The 25,824-nt window shown below is 43.7% G+C and overlaps 2 protein-coding genes across 2 annotated transcripts; one reads left to right on the top strand and one right to left on the bottom strand.

Moving 5' to 3' along the window:
• Positions 1–647: 647 nt before the first annotated feature.
• Positions 648–8,199, bottom strand: TMEM254 (transmembrane protein 254). Its single transcript, XM_072870974.1, has 4 exons — positions 7,516–8,199; positions 5,937–6,040; positions 4,640–4,699; positions 648–2,264 (listed from the first exon to the last, which is right to left on the bottom strand). The coding sequence occupies exons 1-4, from the start codon at positions 7,621–7,623 to the stop codon at positions 2,144–2,146; spliced, it is 393 nt and encodes a 130-aa protein (XP_072727075.1). The 5' UTR covers positions 7,624–8,199; the 3' UTR covers positions 648–2,143.
• A 13,018-nt stretch (positions 8,200–21,217) lies between these two features.
• LOC140655137 (uncharacterized) lies at positions 21,218–22,632 on the top strand. The gene is given in 2 exon segments (XM_072869172.1): positions 21,218–21,589; positions 21,685–22,632. Coding segments are annotated over 2 exon segments (1,320 nt in total).
• Positions 22,633–25,824: the final 3,192 nt, after the last annotated feature.

Below are 25,824 nucleotides of genomic sequence, written 5' to 3'. Positions count from 1 at the left end.
GTTGAGTCTAACAGCAAGCTGTTAACTTCTCAAAGCTGTGATTTATCTATAGCCATTCCAGAGCCCGCGCGCAGGGCTGTGAAAGCTGTGATGGTGAGCATCACAAGCGCTTGGTGTGCAGACTGGCGGTGGGAGGGGAAGCTAGCGTAGTAGTTCTGACCTTATTTACAGCTCCACTGATGAAAAGTGAATAGTGGCAAACAAGAACAGACAAAAATGCCTATTAAGAAAAGTCTTTTATCACCATTCCTAAGTCTTTAACTAGCCTTGGTGTTATTGTTACACCTTTTCCTCTGTACAGGAACATCATAATGAAAATGTTGAACCAAAGTTATTCCTTTTATACCTTCACATTCTTAAGTTAACGCTCATTAAACATTCAATTAGAATTAATCTTGAAACACAAAGTATTATACCTATACATGTTTTAATGCCATGGAGAATTTTTTTTTTAAAGACAAGTCCCATCAATACCTTGCCCTGTTAGAAATACTAGACTTCCATGGGACTTACTCTGGAAAGCATACAGCCAGCTGATCGTATATGTTCCAAATGTGAATATTGATAACAGGTATAAAGATGATGCCTATATATTTTGTATAGACATCTATTTCCAGGATAAATCAAAAAGAAAAACAACTTCTTTTAAACTTTTTTTAAAGTCTTTATTCCAGGGTCACAGACTAAGATAAAAGGTTACACCGTAAAACATAGCTCAGGCTCTTCACATTCCTGTTGGATTTCTAGCCACTAAACAAGAGTTTCTACTTCTCCACAAAACGTTAATGTTATCAGTTCACCATTTTTAAAAAAAAAAGCCCACAACAAAACAAACCACCATTTCAAACCCTTCAGTTCTCCATGCTTTTAGTACCCACTGAAAAGCAAAAACTTTATGTACCTGTGCTTGAATAAGACTTCTCCATCAGAAGTGTCCCAGTCTGTAGGTATTGCACAAGGCATAAGTTTATTTGTTACTGCCTCATGGAGCTCTTTGTTAGAGGAAGAACAACCTTTTCTTGTCCTTTCTTCCAGAACAGCAGCACCACAGGTGGTGTGGTGAGACTTCTCCCCACACCATAGTTACTATTTTAAATAGTTATTACTTTTAAAAGTGCTAAAACAAGACAGGCTAAATTCTTATTCAAATATTCAAAAGTAAAAGACACTAAGATAAAAGGCTCACTACACATACAGGAAGCACTCTGAGGGGTGCTTAAGATGGTCTCTCAACCATAGATTTCAGGACATTAGCATCTGGGGAACAGTGGTGTATGTTTACTCACTAAGTCTAATTTCATTCACAAATACAAAAATTTTCAGCTAAGTTTTTGGAATGCTAATTGATTTTTTTTCTTTTTTCTTGGATAATAAATTACTTTTGGAAAAAGCTGCCCTCAAAGCTACAGGATTACTACTTTATTCTATACTAACGCAAAGATTTAAATCTTCATTCAAAAGATGAGGTCATGCTGCATGAAATTTAAGGCACATGTATTAAACCAAGTTAAAGTGCTTTACGTTTCCAAGCTCATCACTGCACCTCAACCTGAACTGAGACTTGGTCTTTTTAATGTGCCTGCAGCAATACAGTGGTCTGTCCTTTGTGGAAGAAAATAAGTTGACAAAACAAAGTACAAAGACCAGGCTCTAACAACAACAGCAACAAAGCCAGTAAATGTCCTGTAGAGAAAATATAAGTAAATATAAATCCTATCACAAAACAGGTGCAAGCTGCCTTGTGGCTGTAAATAACTCTCCCTGTTGTAGAAGAAAATTCCTCCACATGAAAAGGTAATTTATCAACCACTCCTGCCAGCTGTCAGGGACTTTTCAATGACAATCAGAGTATACAATCTATGTGAAAAACTGCAGAGGAGCAACTTTTGGCTTCTTGCATAATAAATGGGATTAAACTTTGGCAGTGCCAAGACTGAAGGGCTGAATTTCTACTGAACTATCCACAAGGCCCTGTGAATTATAATTGTCTTGTTTAGTAAGAGGAGAGTTACTTGGGTAGAAGGGCACTGCATCATGTAGCAGGAATGTAATTTAGCTAATTACAGCACCTAGACATGTAAGTGAGGATATTTTCTGAAAAATGAGGATGAAGAATGGGAGAAGTGACTTCTTCCACTGTCTTCTAGTAGTGCTTCTTGGCTGAAGGTTTGTAAGACACCAGAAGACCAAAGGAAGCATACCCAAATAAAAGTGTCTGAATGAACCATTGAAACTGAATTGCCGGGTCAGTGATTCCTTTAGATCTGTAACATTAACAAAAGCATAAAACGTGTCAAAAAAACTTATGGTCTTGCAGACTGTACTGTGATACTTACAAAGTAAGGTTAGGTATTTCTACCCATCCTTGATACATCAGACTTGACTAGAACATTCGAACTTGGCATCATTAATTTCAATCTACTAAGACTTATTTCCTGTACTAACTAAACATACTAGTTCTTGTGATTTTAGTGGATTTTAAGCTATCTACAGAACAAAGGTTCTTTCAGAGATTTCATGCATACAATTTCCTCAATAATATATAAATTGCAATCTCAGTCTCTGCTATTTGAAATGACTTATCCTAGAAGTTTAAGTACAAGGAACCAAGAAATTAGAGTAGCTTAATACTAATCTTAATACACAAGTCTGTATATAACTTCTTGTTGACTACAGTCACTGAAGGTAGACTGTATGCTAGCAGGGCAAAGAGGCCTGACAATTATGGTGTGATGCAGGATGGCGAAGCACTGTTACCTGAATTTGTGGCTAGAAAAATACAGGTACAGGGGGCTGAAGACACCTGACGATTTATGAAGTGAAGACCTTCCTATGTCAGTTAGTTTTAACTTAGCGTATGTGAATTTTTCTGTACATTACAGAAATTGTCACCTTTTCCTCCACTTCATTGTTGTTGAGAAATACTACTGAATTTTCAGAGAAAAGAACGAGTATAAACATGATAGCAAACCCACCAGATTTCACATTTCCAGTAAACAATTATGTCAAGCGTAACTGTGCTCCAACTCATTAGTTTACAAGGGAGCTCCCTCTACTGACCTTTGCTAGAACAGTTCAGCTGTTAATTGTTCCATAGCCTCTACGCATACAAAATGATTGTGCAGCAAGCGTTGATTAACACAACATTTCTTAATGTTCATTCTTAAACTATGAACATTAACTATGAACTATGTCTTACCAGCTATGAAACCCTTTTTTTTTTTATAATCCAAGCTGCAGTGTTTCCAAATGAGTGCAGAAACTGGAAAACTAGGGCTTAAGAAATCTACCTGCTTATATAAAGCAAGCTGACTTGAATAGACCATATGGAGAAATACAGGCCAACAGCCAATGACAACTGACTAACAAATTTGTATCTGCTTCCTCCCTAGCTCTTCCTCATGCCTTCTTTGTGATGTTCATAAGTAGACATCACTTTTACATCAGTAAAAGGTATATGGTGTTTGGTGCTCATAGTAAAGTACAACTGTTTAGTAATCTACAGAAGTATGCCTGAAGAGATGATGATGGGCAGGCAATCTATGCTCCCTCTTTCTTATGGGCTTGAACACTACTCTGTAAAACTTCATTACTTAACTTGATTACAATACACCCATTTAGTACATTCACTGGTAATCAATTTCCCTCGTACTTAAAAATCACCTTAAGCCTATATACCTATCTATCTGCAGAATGAGAGTTAAAGTTTTAACTTTAAAGCTACATAATTTAAAACTGGAGCCTGGTAAAAAATTTATTACTAACTCCCATTCTGAAGGCAGAAAATGTTCATCCGTATTCTATTACCTTGAGAACCACCTTAAATAGCTTTCCATGGAGTAAAATCCCTTTGCCTCCAGAAGAAGGCAACCTGAGAAGCCTGTGACAGACAGCTGTGAACTGAACTAAATGAAGTGGAAACCCACCATTTTTACAATGGCAAACAAACTGTCCATCTACTGTGTACAGCATTAAAACCAATACCTATGTTCTTCTGAATTATTACAAACAAAATTCAAACGAACAGAAGGACGATGTGTTTGGACAGCATAACTTTCCAAATAATTTGTTATCCTAACATAAGACTTAGTAGGCCTTACTTTTATAGTCCTATTAGTCGAAGTATTTTATGCCACAAACCTGCAGATACAAGTAGATCTTAAATAGTCCCATATGGAAGGGTCCAATTGTATTCTCACAATATAGATGCAATCATTTAAGCAGGTAATTAGCAGTCTCAAAATTCTGATGAGGTAAGATCTGATGAACTTACAACACCTGAACTTAACAGACTATTTCTACACTACCTGTTGTTCCCTCCACTTCCCAAAGCACAATGTTACCCCGTAAACAGCGAGTTCAGAGGCAGACAGACAAGCTCTGGCAAACCTTGCTGCTGCCAGTTCTGCAAGTTGCCATCCCTTGCTTTTGTCACCCTGTACAACAGTAACCGCTAGCAGAACTTGCAGTAACCTCTTGTGGAGGATAGCAAACTATCACTGCAGCAAGAATTTTATCAGTATCCTCTGAACTAATATTACTGTTGAGAACCACCAAAATCAGTCTGTTGCTTATGTTACTTTTATCAGAAATGCTTTTCAGAGAATCTGTGTTGGGGTGAGGGGAGGGAACAACTTACTGGCATAACTTAACACCGTAGAAGGCTTCTACTACGTGAATCAACCAGGATACCCAGAACCTAATAAAAAGAAAACATGTTTTATTTTGTTGAAAATTAGGGAGAATACTGTTGTATCCAAGATGCATTATGCAGAGAATGTAAAACTGGAAGCACAGAAGTGACATCTCACTTTAAACTAGAAAGTGAGGCGTGTTTCTTAGCTTAGAAAAAAAAAACGTGTAGTCTTAAAAGAAACTAAAGTCCACTGAGAAAGTTAGAAGAACTGTAACTCATGCAATATGCCTGGATCTGCCATTTCAAGTATCCACTGCATGTTTCCAAAACTTTCAGCACTTGGATTAAGCCAAAAAGCCAAATGCTTAGTGAAAGCAGTACAAGTTAATCTTAGTTAAGCATGCAAAATCTATCCTTTTACTTACACAAGTATTTTTAGGGGTCCTAATGAGTTACTGAAGTTTTTATAAATTTAGTTCTATGAAAACAACTGTATATATAGATTCAGAATATATAATATGACTTGATTAGTCAAACTTGGTCTACAAATTTTCATATAGAAGCTTTTTTAAAAAAAAGTTACACAAGATATTCAGTTAGGATCAATTCAATACCTTGCTAAAGCAAAAGATGCTCTGAGCAAAGATGAAGGCTTATTGTCTACATGATGCATGGCAAAATAAACAAGAAAGTCTTGCTGTCTTCCTGTCTTTACAGGAAGTCAGCAAGTGAGGGACCAGGTTACAGGGAAGTGTTTTCCAGCTCTTTGTTAATTAAAATAACAAAAACTAAGTTTTGTAACCCAGCAAGACTTAGCACTATGCAGTTTCTTCAGCAGGTTATTTCTCATGTGGGCAGGATCAGGATAAGTTAGTAGCAGGGTAGAAAATGTCCTTTAATTGAAGTTGGGAAAAGAAGACTCCTAAAGAAAGAATTATACTACTTGAGTAAGAATTTGACAAAAGAACCACTTTTGGGAGGTGTTACAAATATAAGTTTACATATGGACTAATAACTGTCTCCAAAAGTAGTATCTTAATTTTTTTTCCTTTCTCACTATAACAACACAGATGCCAAATTCTAAGTTGAATTTTTAAACTTTCGTACTGGTCTTAGTGTGTCTAGTCTTCTACATACTTATTAGCCCACACCCATAGTTGTAATGAGCTTGGAAGGAGAGCTCTTTAAATGTAATTAACAACTGGGTTACAGTAAAGCTTGTTAACACAGACTAAGCAGAAGAGTCAGAGAGATGCAACATGAGAGATGCAAAATAATTATGCAGTCAAATATAACTTACCCATAGCATACCCATTTGTGGTGGTTTTCCACTAAGTAATTAAGGAAGCTACCAAATATTCCCAAATAACTATAAGGTATAGTTGAAGGCCAAAGCGTTACCCACTTAAAAAAAAAAAAAAGTTAGTTAGCTTACTTCAAGGCAGAATTACTGTCAATTTAACCTTCAAATTAGCTTTCTTTTTCTCCCCCAACTCCCCATGTCTGTCAAACAAGATTTAGGGCTCGTCTATTCATAGTACTTCAGCTCTTTCATTCCATTAACCTTGTCCAGGACCCATATTCTTCAACAACAAGACCACTAGCCTTCTAAAGCACACTTACTTAAGAAGATTCAAACCTATGAAATGTATTTTCCTTGACTTACACGATGCCAAGGAAAAGTTCAAGGTTGCTACCTGTGTACCAAGAGCGCATCTGCACGTTAAGTGGTATTTAAGTTGTAAGCTCATTACCTATTACACACAGTAGCAGCAAAAAATACATTGTCTCTGTCCTGAAGAAGTTAATCTGATGCAACTGACCTGAAGAATTCAGACAATGACTAGACTGAGAAGGAGGAATAACTATTTATTTGTAACTAGGGGATCAGCCTTATTTTGTCCCTTAAAAAAGAAAATGTCAGATTTTCTTCTGTTTTGAACCGGGCACGGTTCAAAAGAAGATAATCAAAGAAGATATTGAGCACGAAGCCCAAGACCAAAGATGCACACAGTGTTCAGGTATCTTTCCTGTCACTGAGTTGTCCGCAGTGCTTATCACTGTCTACCTTTATTTTAACAAGCTGTGGAGGAGAAGCAGGGAGTCAGTGAGCTGTGCACCTTAGAGTCCATTGGGGATGCAAGGTAAACACTACGCTAGGCCAAAGTTCACGCTGGCTTATCTTTCCTCTGGTATCAATGCTGCAGTTTCTAACTATATGCAAATTTAGCTATGCCAAGGATGTGGCAAAATGATGGATTTAAACAGGAAATCTGCTTAAAGCTCACTCTGTTTCTTGAAACGGTCCAAAAGCTGTTTTGTGAGCTCTTTGGCCTGCCTTGACCGTCATTTTTTCAGCAGTGGTTTCAATTTTGTGAATGTTGAAGACGCTTTCACAGGCTACGTGCAATGCAAACTCACACAAGCTACAGCACCTGGGTGGTTGCAATCATACCCAGACATGCTGTATGCCTTCAGTGCCGCAGCCTTGCTTTGCTTTGGAATCCAATTCTCTTATTTTTTTCTCTGAACTTCCTTCACGGATGTGTTCAGCTCCCTCACAAGCTGACCTGGCCAAAGCAGCGTTTTTAGTTTCCTTTTTCTCCCGGTTTATTTCAGAAAGTGGCGTTTCCATGGTCACGGGGACTACTAAGGAAGCCTGTTCCACAAACCCTGCAGCTTCCGAGCTATCTGCGAGCCCTGCTGAGGGCCGCCGCCGCCTCCGTGGTAGCAGCAAACCCACGGAGGCCCCGATCTGGTCCGTGAGTTTCGTGGCTACAGCTCCGAGGGTGACGGGGAGCTGCTGCAGGCCCGCACGTCTCGTCCAGGGCCCGGGGAGTCCCGCCGCCCCCGCCCCGCGCCCACACGCCGCTCCTTACGCCGAGGAGGATCATGCCGAAGGTGATGGCGATCATCCAGATGAGCCGGGAGCGCTGGAAGTGGCAGCTGCCATCGCGGAGCCGCTCCGCGCCCGTCACCGCCGTCATCCCGCCGAGGCCGCCGCCAACCGCCGCTCTGCGCCCCGTGCCCCGCCGCCGCTAAGGCCGCCGCGCGGGGGGGCGGGGCCGGGCCGGCGGGGCCACTACGCTTGGCGGGGGGTGGCCCCGTCCGCGCGGGGGCGGTGCCGCTGACGCACCCCGGCCGCGGCCGAGGAATGCGGCGGGGCCTGGCAGGGCCGGCGGGGGCCGGCCCCGGGCGTCGCGCGGGGAAGTGGCGGTGGGGGCGGGTGTGGGAAGCGCGAGGCCGCCTGTCGGTAGCCAGCAATTTGGCTGTGCTTGAAGTCACCTTAAGCGGCTGATGGCGTCACCTGCGATGAGGGGGTGGCGCGGTGACTGATACGGCGGCGGCTTCGTGGTGCCGCGGGAGGGGGCGAGCCGTGCCCGGCCGCGGGCTGGGATGGCGGGGTGCCCCCGGGTACGGCGGCCATTAGCGGGGCAGCAGCGCCCCGTCCCGCCCTTCCGGTGAGCCGTGCCCACGGCCGCCCCTCCCCGCCGCGGTATGCGGCCGGTGCCGGTCGCGGCTGCCGGCTCTCGGAACGGCGTCGTGCAGGTCTCCGGTCAGGAAGCCGGCCGTCGCCCGAGGGCGGCCTGCCCCTGGAGCGGGAGGGGGAGAACTGCAGCTTGCGCAACGCGGTTGTGAAACTCGACGCAAAACTTGGAGTGGGCTTTTCAGCTCAACTCTGTACAAATTAACCGCAGCAGTCTGTTTTAGGGTGGAGAAAAGGCAGAAAGTGTAGGAAATGAGACGATTTCAGCGACTGTAGTTGGACCTGCACCGCGTGCTCCAGGGCACCGGTCCCTCCTTGACCCCACCCCACACTGGCGTGGCTGGGGCGCTCCCCTTCACTCCGCGCACCTCTCCGGGCCACCCCGCCTTTCTCAGCGCCGTAGTTAAGCCAAGAGTGCTCCCTTGTGGCACAAATGGTAAACAGTCACAAAGGGAGGGGAAATGAGGTTGAAAGCCGCCCTCCGAGGGGTGCCACCGGGCCTCCGGCAGGTGCGGGGGACCGTCTCTGGTACCAATGTGCACAGTACCACTGGCACAGCCGCCTATAGATAACAAATTAGCAGTAGTTCTCCCTGCTGTGCTAAAATAAACAGGTGGTGACATTTCTGTCACTGAGCAGTTCAGTCTTTGGGAGGACAGGGAATCCAAAGCGCTGAGGAGCCCTGGGAAGACTCCCTGGAGGTCCAGAAGGTCTCAGCTGAGCTGGGAAAGCCAAGCTTACACACATCATGTCCTTAGATGACCCTCAACTTAAGGCAAAACTGAAAGAGGAGCTAGAAGTGTCTAAGTTAATTTCTCCTGTGTTTATGAGATTTAACTGGTTATACAGCAAGTTGAGATCCATGCTTTATATTAAATAAATTATTTCAACTAATCTTGGTAAAAAATAAGTATAAATATGCTTATATACAATGCTACATCATATGTGTATATATATGAAACACTACATAATACCTTCCCTTTTGAAAACTACCAATTTAAAGCGTATTAAATCCAGCATTTTCTACTCTATGCCATTTTGGGACTTTGGACTCGGTGATGAGCTTATCTAAGGAAGTCACTAGGGCCTTGGGAAAGGTGCCCACAGATAGAAATGTGTGTGTGGGAGGGGTGTCTCATGCTTTCCACAGAGCTTTGCTACCTGTCTGCTTGACAGTGACTTTGACAGGGTAGAGGATAAGTAGAGCGAGAAATGTTGACTGTGCTGTTCTCTCTCCGTGCCTGAGGGCTAAATACAGCTGCTCTTTAACTATGTGTTAATGACGTGCCTGCAAAGCTGTTTTCTTCAACAACTAATGCAGCAAGTCCTGACATTTTCCCCGCATGAGCACTGTGTTGCAGAAAAGGGTTGCTGTAGAGGGGATTGACTTTGCATGTGTTTGGGTTAGTTCTGTTCTGTCCTGAGACTGTTCTTTTTCCCTGTCTCTGTATTTCATTCCCAGCTGTTCCTGCCCAAAGCACTGTGCTTTTTTGCTGAGGTGTTCTGTGGACATTACAGGAGAGTTCAGTAAGAAATTCCTGCAGTGGTAAAACTTGCTGGGAGGCCTTCCTTAAAACCCATCGAGGTTGGCTACATGGAATACCATCTGCATGACAGAGTTGCCTGGGTTGCTTTGCTGATGCAGGGGAAAAGTGTGTGTGGCTCCACCTACCACGTTTTGGTATCTGGCAGAAATTTCTAAAATTCAACATTTTTTTGTAGCCCATTACTTAATTTATTGCTCTTTAGAACATGCTGTGCAAATGTTTCTGCCTGCCTGTAAATCCATGTCCAAAGGTTGTGCTGAGATCCTGAGAAGGCCCGAGCTTTGCAGCAGAAGTGCCTCGGACTGCTCCACACAAGGAGCTCTGCCCGCACACCAAGAAGAACTTCTAAGGGCACAATTAAAGCAGTTTTATTAGAATGTAAACGAAAGCAATGGACTTCTAAAAAGAGTGGATGTGCTGCTGCGGGCAGTCGACTGGAGAGGGCGGTCAAGTACGCAGGAAAGAACGGGCTGTCAGCAACTGGGCGCTGCAGCAGGAGGGCGTTGGGGGGAGAAAGGGGTTGGTACCCCGGCCCCGGGGTGTGTGACCCTGCCCCTTGGAGGGGGGGACACATCTCTGCTGCTCACGCATCTCTGGGGACATTTGCTTTGTTAGACTGGCTTTGATGGCCAAAAGCAGCCAGGTGAGGTCAGGGACGATGTCGTGTTATCCTTTCTGCCACGCTCCAGTGAAGACTGCCCACACTGTGTCATCTTGGGCAGAGGAGGGGTAGCTGGCTTACGCTTCTTTCTCTTTCACCAACAATAATTGATTTTTATTAAGTGATATTCTTCCTGGCCCGGATAGACCATGATCACAAAACCAGCTACCCCACCATGTGGCTTCTGGTGAAGGGGCCAGTCTTCATGTACGACAGCAGCGGTGACTCGCTGCCAGCCTCGTTGACACAGGTAGCTCTGCCAGCCCTGGGCATGTCCACAGCCTCGGACTTGAAAGTGAAATAGTTAATGAAGACAACTCCCTGCTCAGACCTTTTGTGGGGGTGGACTTTCAGCGGTTCCATTTCTAATCCAGGGCACTGTCCTTGAGCTGACTTTTTAAAAAAGGCTGTTTCTCTTGACAGAGGGAGGAGTCTTTGGAATATTTAAGAAGGTGAATATAGTTTCAGTTTTCGTAATTTAAAGCCAGAACTCCCATAGCATCATCTAGTCTGGCCAGCACAAGCTATTAAATATTACCTTGTTTCTCTGAATTGAGCTCAGTAACTTGCACTTACTTAAAGCATACTTTTCAAGGGGCATTTTATCTTACTTTGAAGACGTCAAAAGACAGAGAATCTGCTGCTTTCAATGATTAGTCTTTCTTGTGTTTCTTAGGTGGTGTTAGTATGCACCTAACAACTAATTTTGAGGGAGTAATTTTCCAGAGTCTAGCTGAAAAGTTCGCTCTCTCATATTTTGCAAAATGTTTGAATTTATGCCTTCATATTTTGGACCAATAGGTCACCTACCTTTGTGGCCACAACACTGGAAATATTATTTGTCGGTGAATTGCATTTATGGACAAGTATAATCTAAATTAGAAACTACAAATCCCAAACAGTTATGTGAATTATTGAAAAAATGCAGAACCAATTTACTTTGCCAAGTTTACAGAAAATACAACTATTTCTGCATGCTTTACTTCACCAATCATAATTTCTGAGATTTCTACTTTTTTCCTTTCCCTTTTTCTTAATCAGTGCCACAAAGTGACTGAATGAAGACCTGGTATGCTGTTAGGAGTTGGCAGCTCTCGATAGCATACTACACACCAAAACCTCACCAAGGTACTCACCAGCAGACAGCCAGCTTGGGCAGCTCTGGCCATACTTACTAGAAGGCAGATTTAGATTTATAGTTTGGAACATGTATCTCTGTTGTGACAGGATTAACACTGCTCCATGTTCTTTCTCAGGCCTTTCCTGTGCTAGAGAACATGCAGATATTGGTAGCTAGCGATCGGCACAACTGCCATCACGATGACAGGGCTCTGTAAGCACTTGAAGAAGATGAGCTAATCTAGCTTTACCCTGCTTCAGGCTGCACAGATTGCTAAATTGAGTCTATTTTTATAGTAGTCAGGGCCATAGAAAAGAGAGAAAGTATAATCTTAAAAACAAGTTGGAAAGAAAAAAAAGCGTGCTCCCTCATAATTGTGTACAAACATTTTTTCTTTCATTTGCATTACTTGGTTTAGATTTCAAATTAGGTTGGCAATTAAAGCCACAAGTACTTTTTAAGAATCTAAGACTGAAAGAGGTGTTCGTTATGAGATCAACAGGTAAGGTTACTAACCATACAGTAACATGAAAATGGGATGTGTGATCCTCTTTGAGATTTCAAAGACAACTAAATTCGTTTTAAAAACAGCTTTTTCACTGAAGTTGTGTCTGTAGGGTCCTGAGGTCTCCATAGTGACTGGGTGTGTAAACTGAGATGGGTTAGTCCTGCTGAAAACAATAAAATGGCCCTGTGCATTCTTCCTGCCTAATCCCTGAGACATAGCTGGCTCATTTCACACACTGTTTATATCAGTATATCACTCCCTTAGATTTTCAAATACTGAAGTTTCTGTTGTACCTAGTAGCGGAGAAAACTTGTTCCCCCTTCAGTATAGAAACATTTGCTATCTCTAACTTAGAGATATTGACTATCTCACTTTCATCGGGGAGTACAAAGGGTATTTGCCAGGTAGTCTGCCTCTTTTGTTTGGTGTTCTTGGTAGATGCCAGAGACTAGATAGAGACATGTTAGCTCTTCTGTGTCTTTTAAAATTCTTAAAAAAAAAAAAAAAAACAACACGGGGGGGTGGGGGGGGATTAGTCTAAATCAGACCAACCTTTATGGCGTGAGTCATCCTACTGGAGTCAGTGATGTGACTTGTGTAAACAGCAACTTTCTGTATAAGTAAGGATTAAGGGATTGGGCTCCTTTTAGGAAGTTACTTGGAAATGAACTGCAGCCAACTTTAAACTGGATTTGAAGCTGGTATAAAAGAGATGAGATGCAGTCAGTGAAAGTTACCTAAGGAGATGGAATTATCAATAAAACATTTTTTAATCAGAGTTAAATGACACAATGCTGTAATGAAACTACTGCAAGCAATGTCTGATTCCTAAGGTAACTAGTTAACATGTGACTGTTCCTCTGTCATTTTTAATTTTTAATGGGGAGTTAAAAATTATTTCACTTTAATATTTTAGTTCTAAGACTAGAGAAGCTAAGGAAAAGTACAGTCTTTAAAAATATTTCATGTTGCAGTTTGACAAGCATTACAGTTTTGAGGTTAATGGTCAAGATTTTCAGCAGATTCCCATAATTACAAAAAAATTCAAAGAGTAATGAGACATGCATAAGAAGAAACTATGGGGTATAGTAATTCTGCTTGTTGTTGTAATGAATAGCCTTTGTGACTTGGAAGTAAATAAACCTTTGCACATATCTCTGCTGTATCCTTCTCATAGGTAATGGATTCCTTGGATGTTTGATAAAACTAATTATCTTCTATCATATTTTTAACACAATTGGGAGCACAATTCAAGTCTTGGAAATTGTCAGCTGTAAAGGTCCCAGCCAAATACTTTATTCTTTGCGAAGATTAAGAACTAAGTAATACCTATAAGCTATAAAGGTATCAATTTCTCATTGATTTTACTACAAATTTAGTTTGTGCATTTTAGAGTTTAATTTATGTCTGAATTCTGTATGCTCATCCTAACACTATCACTGTGAGGTTTTTTCTGTTATTAAAAAGGAACCTAAAGGTGAAAGACTTTTTTATCATGATGCGCTTCAGCCAACATTGCATTAATAAGCCCTTCTAAACAGACAGCCAGAGCTCACCAGTTTGAAGTCCAGGTTGCACAGAGAGCTTCAGTTTTGATCACAGTTGTGCATTTTACAGTTCTGTATTTGTTTTTACTGATGTCTGCTGGAAGGCAATAACTTTAGTCCTACTAAAAATATTTTGTGAACATCTCTGATGGCTTCCTTTTATTGTGTGAGGTAGCTTTAAAAAATTAAAGAGTAACAAGTAACATCCATTTGAAATCTCAGTTTATAAAGGTTGGATTTATGCTACAAGTATTTGGTGGAATTTTTTAAATTGGATATATGCTACAGGTATTTGACAGGATTTTTTTTAAAGGTATGTAGGCAAAAAAATATTTTATGTCATTTGGGGAGGCTATTTAATAATGCTGAATGTACCTTGCAAGGATACATTACATGTGACCAGACAGCCTTGCTCATATTGGTCATGTTGGAAAAGCCTGAGTAGTTTAGGCTATTCAAAACTGCATTACATACAGATAAGGGTCCGTGACTCTGCATACCAGCATCCTACAGCATTAGAGACTGAGTGGTTAAAACAGGCCGAAGGAGTAAGTCTCCAGCAAACCATCAGCATTTTGGTGCCTTGTTCTGTCCCTTAACCACTTGACAATAGTGTGTGTGTATTTTAATACATAGTATTTGGTATCTGATATAACTTCTTGTTTCTCTCTGAAGGAATTCCTAACTCTATTTCTGCTTCCTATTTTGAAAGACACTGCCTTAGGTTGCCAAGTTCTTCACATGCATGGTAGTAAACACAGGAGGGGGGTGTTGGGAAAAAGGAAAGGTTTCCAATTAGTTCACTGTTTTTGAGTGTCTACTGGGACCAGCTAATGTATCTTTATAGTGTTTCTCAGTTAATGAACAAGTCATGTCAACTGACACAGTTTTCTAGCTCTGAGTATTTTTTTTTTCCTACGTGTCTGGAATAGGAATATTGTGATGGAAAAGCTAACTGCAGTACAAAAAAGCCAGTGCAGATCTAGCAAAGAAATGGGGTCACTAGCAGATGGGTGAGATGGGTGGGAAGCACATTTCAGTACAACCACATGGGTGGGGATGTTATTTGGGAGATGAGAAGGAATAGGACTGACAAGGGAGGTTAGAGCAATAGTTCTTTGAACAGGGAGGAGAAGACTCCAGACAACTTGTCTCCAGTCCCAGCAGACTAGCCTTAAGGCCAAATTCACTCATCTTTAGGCGACTAGTTATCGTAATCAAGTTCGGCAGACTATGATGTTACGATTTGTAGTATTTCTATAGTATCATGTGGGTGTGTTTGTATTCTGCCAGCAGAAGAAAAAGATATAGTCCTTGTCCTAAAACATCTGCAGTTCAGAGGTCTGATCCTCTCAGGTGCTAAGAGTCCACAAGTGTTTCTGGAGCTGATCAGTCATAGGGCATCTGCCAGTTACACAAACAGCACGGGTGAGGATGATGACGGTCAGTCTCCTACAAAGGAAAGGAGACAAGGAAGGAGACGGCAGGCAATACGAGGGAAAGGATTACCATAAAGGAATGCATACTGTGAACCTGACCGTACTGGGCATGAAGTACTGCTGCATTTAAATGAAATGGTATTTATCTCAGTGGTACTGGAACAAGCGAGGGCTTGCCAGACTGTACCGCACTCAGTAATCCTCCAGGGGCCCAGGCTTGATTTCAGGAGGATATTTTAGACACAATTTTTTAATGTTTTTTAAGGCAGGATTTTAGTGAACACAGGTTTGCTACCACATGGGTTCCTGTGTGGCTTTTCTACTCAGCATTCAAAGGGGTACAAGAATACTGATAATCTATGCGTTAGGCTTATTACAAGCGAAAATCCTACTCCAGGCCATTCCTGCACTGGTGCGGACTCTGCTCTGCTGATTTGCCCTTCCCTGAGGTCATCCAAACTCTTTACAGGCTCAGGCTCAGCCTGTCCAAACCTTAGACACTGTCCTGTGTGGCTGAGTGAGGTGGATCTGTCCCACAGAAGAGAGATTTCCCTCCACCAGGGCAGGAGACATTGTATTGTGTGAGAGTGGGAGCACTAATCACTACTTTCCCAGCAAGTCTGTGCTATCCTACAGCCATCTCCCAAGACTTTTATTCTACTGCCCACCAGAAAAATGATGTTGGGCACCACCGGGCTACCATTTAATAAAAGACACAATGTTTGCAAATCTTTTCGTTTCAGTTTTACCTGGGGTCTTATTTCCTTTAAAAGTTAAGGCAGTCTTCTCTTTGAAAGGGATAGCAATTTCTTTCAAGATTGTCACAGGACTCAAAAACTTACCAGTATGCAGCATAATGACAGTACAAGTAAGGAACCATTCTCAGGTTCAGACAATAGATGACCATTACAACTAGGAAATGAGATCCTGGAGTTTGATAGATAGTTCTGTGAGATGGTCAAAAAAGCAAAACAAACATTAGGAGTTATTAGGAAAGCAATGGAGAAGAAATCATTATCATCATCATAATACCTAAAACACCATGATTCATCTACATCTTAAATACTGAGAATCATTCTAGTCTTCTATATTCTTCTTAAATACTGAGAATCATTCTAGTCTAGTCTCAGGAAGAATACAGTAGAACTGGAAAGAGTTCTGAAAAGGGCAACATGAATGATCAAAGGCATGGAGCAGTTACCACAAGGGGAGTAATCGTGGATCAGCTACCGTGAGTAAGACGGGGTTTTTTCAGTCTGGAAAATAAGTGGCTGAAGGGGGAAAGTGATGGGGTTTGATGAAAAAATGGGCAGCGTGAACTGCTGGAACCAGTGAAGGTCATTCCACATTCTTCCATGGGAGGCAGCAAGAATGAAGTGATTCTAGCAGGCAACATCTTAAGAACAAATATAAATAAGTGTTATTACATATAACACAAAGTTGAGCTGTGGAAGTCCTAGTCAGAGGATGCTTTGGGAGCTAAAATTTTACATAGGTTCAAAAAACGACTGGATAAATTCACAAAATAGAAGCATATTGTGTTTTCTGTATACTTAGAAACTCTCATCCACATCAGGAAGTGTCTGGGCTGAAAATAACAGAGGTCGTCATCATCATTACTAGGTAAAAGTACCAGTACGTTGCTGGCTGAGCTAGTTATAGATTAGTTATAGTTACAGCTATCCATTTTTAGCCATTGCTGAAGAGTTAAATATCAGGCTAGACAGACATTTGGTCTTAGTAAGTATGGCCCTTTTTGTACAGTTGCCCCAAATTTCAGATACTTACAGTCAGTGCCATGAATTATTTTAAGGGTTAAATATAAGAAAAACTTAAGTGTGAGATTATTCAAAGGTTATGTGAAACTGGTCTAATGCCTTTTTCACTTGAAATCTATTGTTTTAATGGGAACTGAGTCAGAGCAAGACTTAACGGTTTGTGTTGTTTTCAGCAATAGTGTTTTCCTCCACCTTCAAGTGTTAGAAACAACATTAACTTCAGGTAGGAAAAAAGGTTAGAGCAATACTTTGGCATAATAAAGGTGTTTACTGTAAGAGAATGCTCAGTGGTGCTGATGACAGAGCTGTCCCAAGAGCCAGTTCTGGACTGTGGAATGAATGCTCTTAGAAAGCAAAGATTATCATAAGTTTTGCTCTCTTTTTGCTCAAGGTGCAAAATATGTCTCCATCCTGCTTGCCCTGACACATCCTGGAAGCATGCATGTCTGGCCACTGAATTATTTTCAAAACAAGACAGGCTGCTGTAAATGCTCCTTTCCCTGAAGAGCAGGTGAGAGCACAACCATCACTTGGCTGCTCATGTTCTTTGGAGGGTTCCTGGGTGCATCTGGCTATGACAGTACTGCCCATAGGGAGAAATCTTTGTGGAAGAGAATCTGTGTTGTTTTGCTGAATTCCACAGTTTTCCATTTGAGCGTGAAATCTCTTTGCAATTCTCCAGGGTTGCTTTGTAGCATTTTTATTTCAGTGATGTAAGAGCTGCCTTTTACTGCCAAGCCCATAATTAAAGCAGTGTTGACTGGTAAGTAATGGGCTGCAAAAGGTGTACCAAAAGATAATTAAAGATGCACTCCAGATAAGCAGGGCATGAGCATCCTTTTTATGAGGTGTTAATGTCTGAAGATCAACTAGTGAAATTGATCTTGCCTCCTTCAGGATGAAAGTTCTGCTTAAACATCAATAGCATTGTACTGCCCTAGAAAATGTTTGATGTAGGGATTTCTAGAGGGCTGTGCTTGTCCTAAGACTCCCCAGGCAGGCGCCTGGTGACGGAGCCCACGCTGCACTGGGTAATTCGGCATCCCATTCATGCTAGCATGATTCTGGGGTCACCTTTGCATCTCCTAACACTAGGGCTGCTCTGGAGGGAGAGAGGACAGGAGCTCCCGATGCCCTGAGCTGGACTAGGATAGATGCAAACCTTTTTTAAGAGCCATTTTAAAGAGCACTGTGGCTAGTCCTTGTGTAACAACTGTATTGTCTCTCCTAAATGTCCTTTACATATGTATCCTTCATTTTTGATGTATTTTCAGCATATTCCACATGTGATTTGGATTCCTCTGTAGATGCACTTACACCACAACTCTGGCATAAATGAACATATGGGCAGCGGACACAGTGGGTTTCCACATTTGGATGCTACTGAAATCTATAGCAAAATTCCATGGATTTTGGAGGGAGCCTGAAGACAATCCGAGAACCAGAGATGCTGTTTTTGTTAACCACGCTGCTTTGGGTATTCCTGCTTCTTTCCCCACACTCTTCCCCTTCTCCTATTTGTGAAATGAATCAAAAATACAGGTGGTGGTGGGGAATACTATTTTCCTGATACAGATTAGAGAAGAGATGGCGGAGCTCACAAACAGTTTTTTTTTATTATGTCTGACATGCAGCTGCATGGTGATGCCAAGGGAACATGAGCAGCAAGGGCTGGTCAGCGTTGTTGCCTGGATTAGGGTACGGCCAAACTGTAGCTGTAGCAGAAATTAGCTCTTACGTTAGGCAAAGTCCATACGTCTCAGCAGAAGAGGGGGAAGAGGAGGGGGAGGCAAAGATTGCCATCTTCTTTCCTGGAATCTTACTTAAAAACAAAACTCGCAATCTAAGTCTCTATCAATTAGCATTGCAAAGAAAATCTCTGAAAATGAAGGGTGTAAAGAGGCTGCCTGGCAGAGTGCCTGAAACAATAACTCCGGGAAGTGTGAACTGCTCTCTCCATAGCCAGAGGATGTTAACAAAAGCCTGGTCTATTTGACCTAGCTAGTAGTGATGGACAGTCACTATTAGCAAGTAGTGCAAGTCGGTGCAAGCCTCTGCTGACTCCTCCTTATCTCTTCTGCACTGGCTGTGGCTATAAGGTGTATATGTGTCTGTTGGAGGGGGTTCCCTCCTCTTTTGAGATCAATATTGCAGGCTGCCTGCAGGGTAAACTTTGTGCTGTAGTTATTCCTATGAGATTATGTTTTCTGCCATGAAAATTGGAAATCCAGAAAGAAAAATGACGGCATTTGTTCTAGCCTTCTCCATGGCCAGATAGAATGATTAAGTTCTCTTTGTACCCTTGGTATCCTTGGTCCAGTTTATTACGCACCCCACGGACAGTTGTACTGGAAGTGCAGAGAGATGGAAAGGTCATATGCAATTCCATACTTTCTTGTGCCAGTTTAAATCAGGGCTCCCCAACTCTCTTTTACCCTCTGCTCCTGTGCATCCCCATCCCACGCTGGTGCTTGAACTAAGCTCGCCAAAAACTAACCTGGCCAAAAAAAAGGTGATCAGTTTTTGGAAGGAGTAGCTCTGTGAGTTGGCTCATTTTCTAGTCAAGCGTGCACTGGAGGTGTCATGTGCAGGGCTGTGTGCGAAGCCATATGGGGGCTTAAAGGCAGGTAGAATTGCACCTTGCATGCTTAGAATAGAACAAGGAGTAACTGAAGCTGGATTTGCTGTAGAGAAGACTGTCAATAAAACTATGCCGCCAAGCTTTATATGTTTGCTTATTGTGTCTGAGTGTTCATCCACCCCTCCCTACATATGTATCTGAGTATTGAAAGTGAACTAAAACCGAAGGACTAGCAGCACACCTTGACTGTACCTAGAACTGCTGAACCAATTGCCACCTGGCTGCTTTTTTCCCTTCTCCCACATGCAAATTATTTCTTGAATACAAATTTATTGTTTACATGGAAAGGAAAAACTCCAAACTATCCTGGAGCTCTGGGGGGGAAAAGAAATCTTGTGGGAGGTATCTGTGCTATGACAGTCCAGGCTTACGGGAATGATACGGTAGAAGAAAGGGGAGGAGTACTGAAAAAATGCTTCAAGCTGTTGCCAGATGTTTTGGACTACACACTGCAGTCATCCCTCTGAAATTCTCACTGCCTTCATATATGCTTCTGCTTGAAAACATTATTTAGGTAAAGTGGTTTCTGAGGGCATTTACCTTGCCTTACAGACAGAGCTGCCAAAGGAATCCAGTCTCTGGAGTACTAGACTCACAGGGGCTGACTGTTGCCCCTGTGTGGGAGGGCATTCATTTTTGTTGTGAACCACTGTGGTGGTGTGTGTCATGTTAACCCTCTCCCAGCTCAACCCAAAAGTGGCTGCTCGAATGGCAGATGCACTGGTCCCTGCAGAATGCAGCTAGTATGTAACAGCTTGCAGACTTTGTCCCTGTACCCTTTAGCTTCAGAACAAGCTGGAGCAGGTCCCAAGGCTGAAAAATGAATGGGGACATGTTGAGATGAAAAACACATGAAGTAATGATGCCGTTGTTCTTGAACACCTTCAGTGATAGCCATTAATGGCCTCATTTGACAAATTATTACATTAACTAATTGATTTGCTGCTGTTCTAATTCTGTTCTAACATCTAATCCTTTTCGGCATTGCAACTATTGCTCCCTGTAAGTCCTTATGTCACTCTTGTCTCTCTTAAATAATATTTCTGCCCTCTCTTTTGGATTAATACGTTGGTCATGATTTCACCTTGGGCTGAAAGCACAGACCTTGCTTGTTCTGTACATGACTTGGATGAGTAGAGCTGTCTGGAGGAAAAAAAAAGCAGCCCTAGGAAAGGAAAAGGTTGTGCTGAGCTCTTCAGCACACGCCTGGGAGGGAGACTGCTCCTTCTCCCCCAGGTGACTGCAGAGCATGCTGGGGAGGCTTTGCCCTTGACTGTGAATGGTGGGTTTTGATGCAATGTCTAGAAAAGCCACCAGCGTTTTATTTACTGCAGTTGAGTCAATGAGAAATGTCCCATGGATGGGAACAGGAGCAGGGAAGACAAGGACTTGTCACCCGGGTGCTGGGATGGTTTCCCTTCGGGAGAAGGGTGGTGTGGAGGCCTCCCCGCATCCGGGGGAGCCCTGGCTTTCCATCACAGCCCCAGGCCTGTGGTGTGGAGAGAAGGGGAACCTTCTCAGAGGGCCGAACCAAAGGTGAAAGATAACTTCATTAAATTATCCACTCCCCATTTGAATTAAAGAAAGGTGGATGGGTTTGTGGCGGCGGCGGGGTTTTCGCTGGGAGACGCTCTGGCTCCTTCGATGGGGCGAGACCTCATTATGTGTATTTTGGTGATGGGATGACAATGGAGGTGCGGGAGACAGCTCTGAGTCACCCTCGGAGGCCCGGCGGCCCCGGCCCCATTGGCGGGACGGGCCCGGGCGGGTGGGGGTCGTTAACGGCCAGGGCGGAGGGCTCATAAGGCAGGGAGCGGCCTGCGCCGCCCCACCGCCTGCAGACCTCGGCCCGCATGGAGCTCGCCAGCCTCCCACCCGGCCCCACCGGTAAGCCCCCCCGCGGTGCGGCCGGGGCCGGGGAGGCCAGGGCGGGTTGGTGGTAGGGCTGGTGGCGGCGGCGGGGCAGGGGGAGCGCGGCCCGGCCCGGCTCGGCTCGGCCCGGCTCGGCGCCCCCTGACCGCCGCTGCCCTCTCCCCGCAGGCGAGGCCCGGGCGCGCCCCGCCGCCCCCAGCGCGGGGCGGGAGGGCGGCCGGCGGAAGCGGACCACTTTCAGCAAGGCCCAGCTGGAGCTGCTGGTCCGCGCCTTCGAGAAGGAGCCCTACCCCGGCATCGCCCTGCGGGAGCAGCTCTCCGGCCTCACCGACATCCCCGAATCCAGGATCCAGGTGAGAGGGGCGGGGGGCGGTGAGGCGGCTTCCCCCGGCCGGGCCGCGGTGGGGCCGAGGCGGGGGCGGGCGCTCAGTCTCTGCTGGCCTCGCAGGTGTGGTTTCAGAACAGGAGAGCCCGGCAGCTCAACCACAAGAAGAGCGAAGCCGCCGCCTACCCCAAACTGGCCTGTGGCAAGCAAAAGCCGACCCGCTGCGGCGGCGGCTGCCAGGAGAGGTCCCGGACGACGCAGGGTCTTGGGCCAGGCCGGAGCCTTCTCCATCCGCAGCCCGGCCTACCAGGAGGAAACCAGAGTTTCTCTGGGCAGCCGTCGTCCTACTCGGGGCAGCCATACGCAAGGCTTGATACTTATTTCAGGAGCTTGGATAACACTTTTGGAGCCCCAGGTCAGACCCCAGCTCACTTCAGTTTGGACTGTGTGGGAAAAGCGGTCCCACTCGGTGTGGGAAGCATGGGGAGTCCCCCCCAGCTCTCACTCCCTGTGCAGCAGACACAGGAATATCCATGCCTGAAGAAGTCTTTCCCTGAAAGCTACTACTCAGATGCAGCTGTTTTCCAGTCTTGTATAGAAGATCACCAGTACCTGGCAGCTAAAGAGAACATGTATAGGAGGCCTGTCTTAAACTACTTAAATGCAAACCAGGGCCTGGGCGATGAGAACTATTTGTATATCAAGTCAAACACTTCTCCCTGTGGGAAGGGCTCCGCTTTCACTTATGGTGAAGGGGAATCCAAGCTTGAGGTCGAGCAGATGAGGCACAGTCCACCTCTGGTTGCGGCTACTCATGCTAGTCCTCCTTTGGTACTTCCAAAACATGAAGTGGGGTATCAAGGGACACTTGGGGCTCCAGCCCCATCCCATGGGCAGCAGCTGCTGGAGACAGTAAATGACTATGACCCTCACTGGCTGGGCATGAGAAATGAAATTTTGGGAACTGGGTTAGATTCGCTGTTTGAGCAAAATGGGGAGCAAGGTGGGCCAAAAAATGACCTTTTTGCTTTTGGTGGCCAGAGCTTAACCTGTCATTTGGGTCACACATGAAACTGACAGTGGGTCTGCTTGCTTGCCCGATGAAAAATTAATGCGTTTTTTTGTTTGATTGGCAGCGTTGTCCCAAGTGGCTAGAGGTTTTGCAGGTCTAGGTGTGGAGTGCTTGCTCTGAGTTTTGTGTGCTGTCCGGAAGGGGAAGGAAGATAAGCAAAGTTAGCGAGGGCTACAGGAGAATAACCTGCTGAATGTGTGCTGCCTCCCCGCCCCATCCTATGGGAACTGTCACCAAGCTGCTTGCAGTATTCCTGCATGCGTTTGGTTGTCAGCAGCCTCACGTTAACTTGCACATAGAATGATCTTCTTCACAAATATGTCTACTGAAGATCTACTCTTTCTGTGTTCAGACTGTGCTGGATTAATTCTGCCAGGAGGTTTGGGACTATGGCATTGGTTTTGTGGCCTTACCGCACTGAGTTTTGTTTCTATTCTGGTCAGAATTCACTTACTTTAACTTAAGAAATCTGTAGAAAACAGACTTATTTATAGCTTTTAGTGGAGAAAGCGTTAACATGAAAGGGGTACAAGCATGGGAAAAGCAGCCTTGGTGGTGGCAGGGGACGGCTCACTGGGTGTGTTTGTGTTTTTAGGTGTGCTCCTGATAAAGAACACTGCTGGTTGTTTCCTAGATACTTAATGTATAGTGTTTTCATTTAAAAATGACCACATGTGTAGCCTTTTAAAAGGCAGTATTTTTGTGATTTCCTTTTGTATAATTTTTTTTAATTGTCTTTTTTTTTTTAAATTGTAGTTTTCTATTTGCCAAATGAAGGTTTTCTACCTGGGTGATAATGAACTTGTAGAACTGCGCTCACAGAAAAAAAAATAATTGTGTTCCATCTTTGCATTTGCACATTGAGCCTATTTTTAGGCCTCTCAACATCCATGGCTGTCTGGAAGACCACTGTAATCATGGAAGTGTTCTTCATATGTATCTCTGGAGAGCTGCTATGGTTGTGTATTAAAGCAATATTGGGCCTAGGATGCTGAAAACTATACATGCAAATCCTTCTTTGTGTTTAAAATGTCTCTGCAATGTTTTAAGTATGCCTAGATTTTAATACATACGCTATTAACTTAATTACTTTGTTTATAGAACAAAAGAAACATAAAATAATGGTCTGTGTTTTATTTTTATTATTAATAAAGTTGATATATCTGCGAAGCTGTCTATTGAGATGTGTAAACAAGAAGTTCAGAAAATTAGTCCTGACTTTTGTCAGTAATTTTTAGCTGTGGCTGTGAAGAAGTCATTTCACTTCTCTGCCTTGACCTGAAGAATTAGAACGCGCTCATGTATTAGGGAGGAACCATAGCTTCGGACAATAGCTGCAAGGCACTTTGAACACAGAAAGTTGCATCTGAGAGCTAAGTACAAGGTGATGATTGTATTTATGATTGTATATATGACTCTTAGTAAACTTTTTAAAAACTGCATTAAGACTTATTTACATACACCTTCTCTCTCCTAAGACCTACTTAATGAGAAGTGAGACTCGTTCCTAGGCACAGACAGAACAAGAAGAGTAATTTTACCCATGAAGAAGACAAACTGGTGTTCAGAAGTGTATGAAGCCTTGCTTCATAAAGAAAGAATGAGTTAAAGAGGAAAAAGGGCATCTAAAATAGTATGCCCTACTAAACCAACAAGGATGAGGGCTTTTGGTTCCTCCCTGGAGTCAGTGGCCACCTAGCAGGCAGCACCGGGTCTTCCCATGGTATCCTCCCTGCTGATCTCAATGCATGGTAACCAGCACTCTCTTACCTAATAGGGGTCTGAGGTAAATAATTGGAGGGTCACTGTTTCAGATTCTCTTAAGTAAGCCTGGTCTCTGCAGTGCATACAGCTGCTTCCCCTTCTTGCTCTGTATACGTCCTATTCTGTCAAGGCTCACAAAGCTGCACCAAGGGGTGTTAAGCTGTCACTCCTGGCTGCTGTAATAATACCAGGCATTACAAGCTCTCCGTATGGTCTAGGGAACATGCTTCCCTTATTAGCAAACCCACATTTCAAACACTGAAGTGGAATACACTCTGAATATTTCTTGTGAGCAAGTCCAAGAAAAAGTAAATCATTCTTCCATCACAGAGCTATGTACTGCCCAGGGTAGAGCTTTTCTGTTAAGTTACCGGTTTTCTTCATTTTGTTACAAGTTGTGTTTAGCAGACCTACCTAGCGTATATTTCACAAATAAGAAAAATCCATGCAGAGCACTCTCTTCTGATGTTTTTGTAAACTTTCACTCCTTGCTACCAGGTGGAGAATGCCAGAACACAAATTACATGCTTACTCAACGTGTAGGAGGTACTTTCACAGCAATCGCATTAGTAGCTTCTTCTGGACTTGCATGCCAAAAAGCATCTCTGCTGTCATATGAGTAGGTGATGCTGAAGAAGAGGTGGGGCAGGAACCAAGTGTGTTCAATATTGGACTACTCTTCTGCTGCCTGTAAAATGCTCCTGTTGATAGAAGAAAGGAGGATTTTGCACCGTGAATATTGAAAACTGTATTTACTTCCACGTAACTTGTAAGAGAGATAGCGAGGACTCAAATTCACCCATGTGGTTTATAGTCAGCCTGGGCCTACCCCACTGCTAGGTGTCTTGAGTTCCTCATTTTGTGGGATCCTGCAAAGCGCATTCCTTTCTTCTCAGCCACCTCCTCCAGCAGCAGGACCATGACAGCCACGGCCCCTGCAGCTGCGAGTCCTCGCTGGCAGCCCCCCGCCTGGGAGGCAGGATCTGGCCTGCATCACAGAGACAGCAGTTCATGACCTGGACACCTCTTTAGCAGCCCTGCTCTTCACTGTTTCTTGGCATAAGGCAAATTACCCCGGAAAAGAGGGCTCTTCACTTAATTAAGCAAGGCCTGTACCTATAAATAACTTCAGGAGGACTCGCCTTAAGGTGTAGGCACAGCCCGAGATAAACAACTGCTCACTTCTCACCTGGAGTACCTTGACTCCTGCATGCCTAGTCATGTCCTTATGGGGTGGTGGACTTGATATCTGAAAAAAAGCCCCCATCTAAGTACATCTAAGTACATTTCGTCCGAGTTCATAGCACTGGAAAGCCCTTCATAGGTTTTTACGCTCTGACTTGTTTGCCCTCGCATAGTCCTTGGTAAGGATTTCTTTTTTTAAAAAGATCTTTTGCGCATTGATTTCTGGGGCCACAGCAGCCACT

The sequence above is a fragment of the Ciconia boyciana genome, chromosome 8, assembly GCF_034638445.1.
Source record: "Ciconia boyciana chromosome 8, ASM3463844v1, whole genome shotgun sequence".
Lineage (NCBI taxonomy): Eukaryota > Metazoa > Chordata > Aves > Ciconiiformes > Ciconiidae > Ciconia > Ciconia boyciana.
This window is presented reverse-complemented; position numbering and strand designations above follow the sequence as displayed.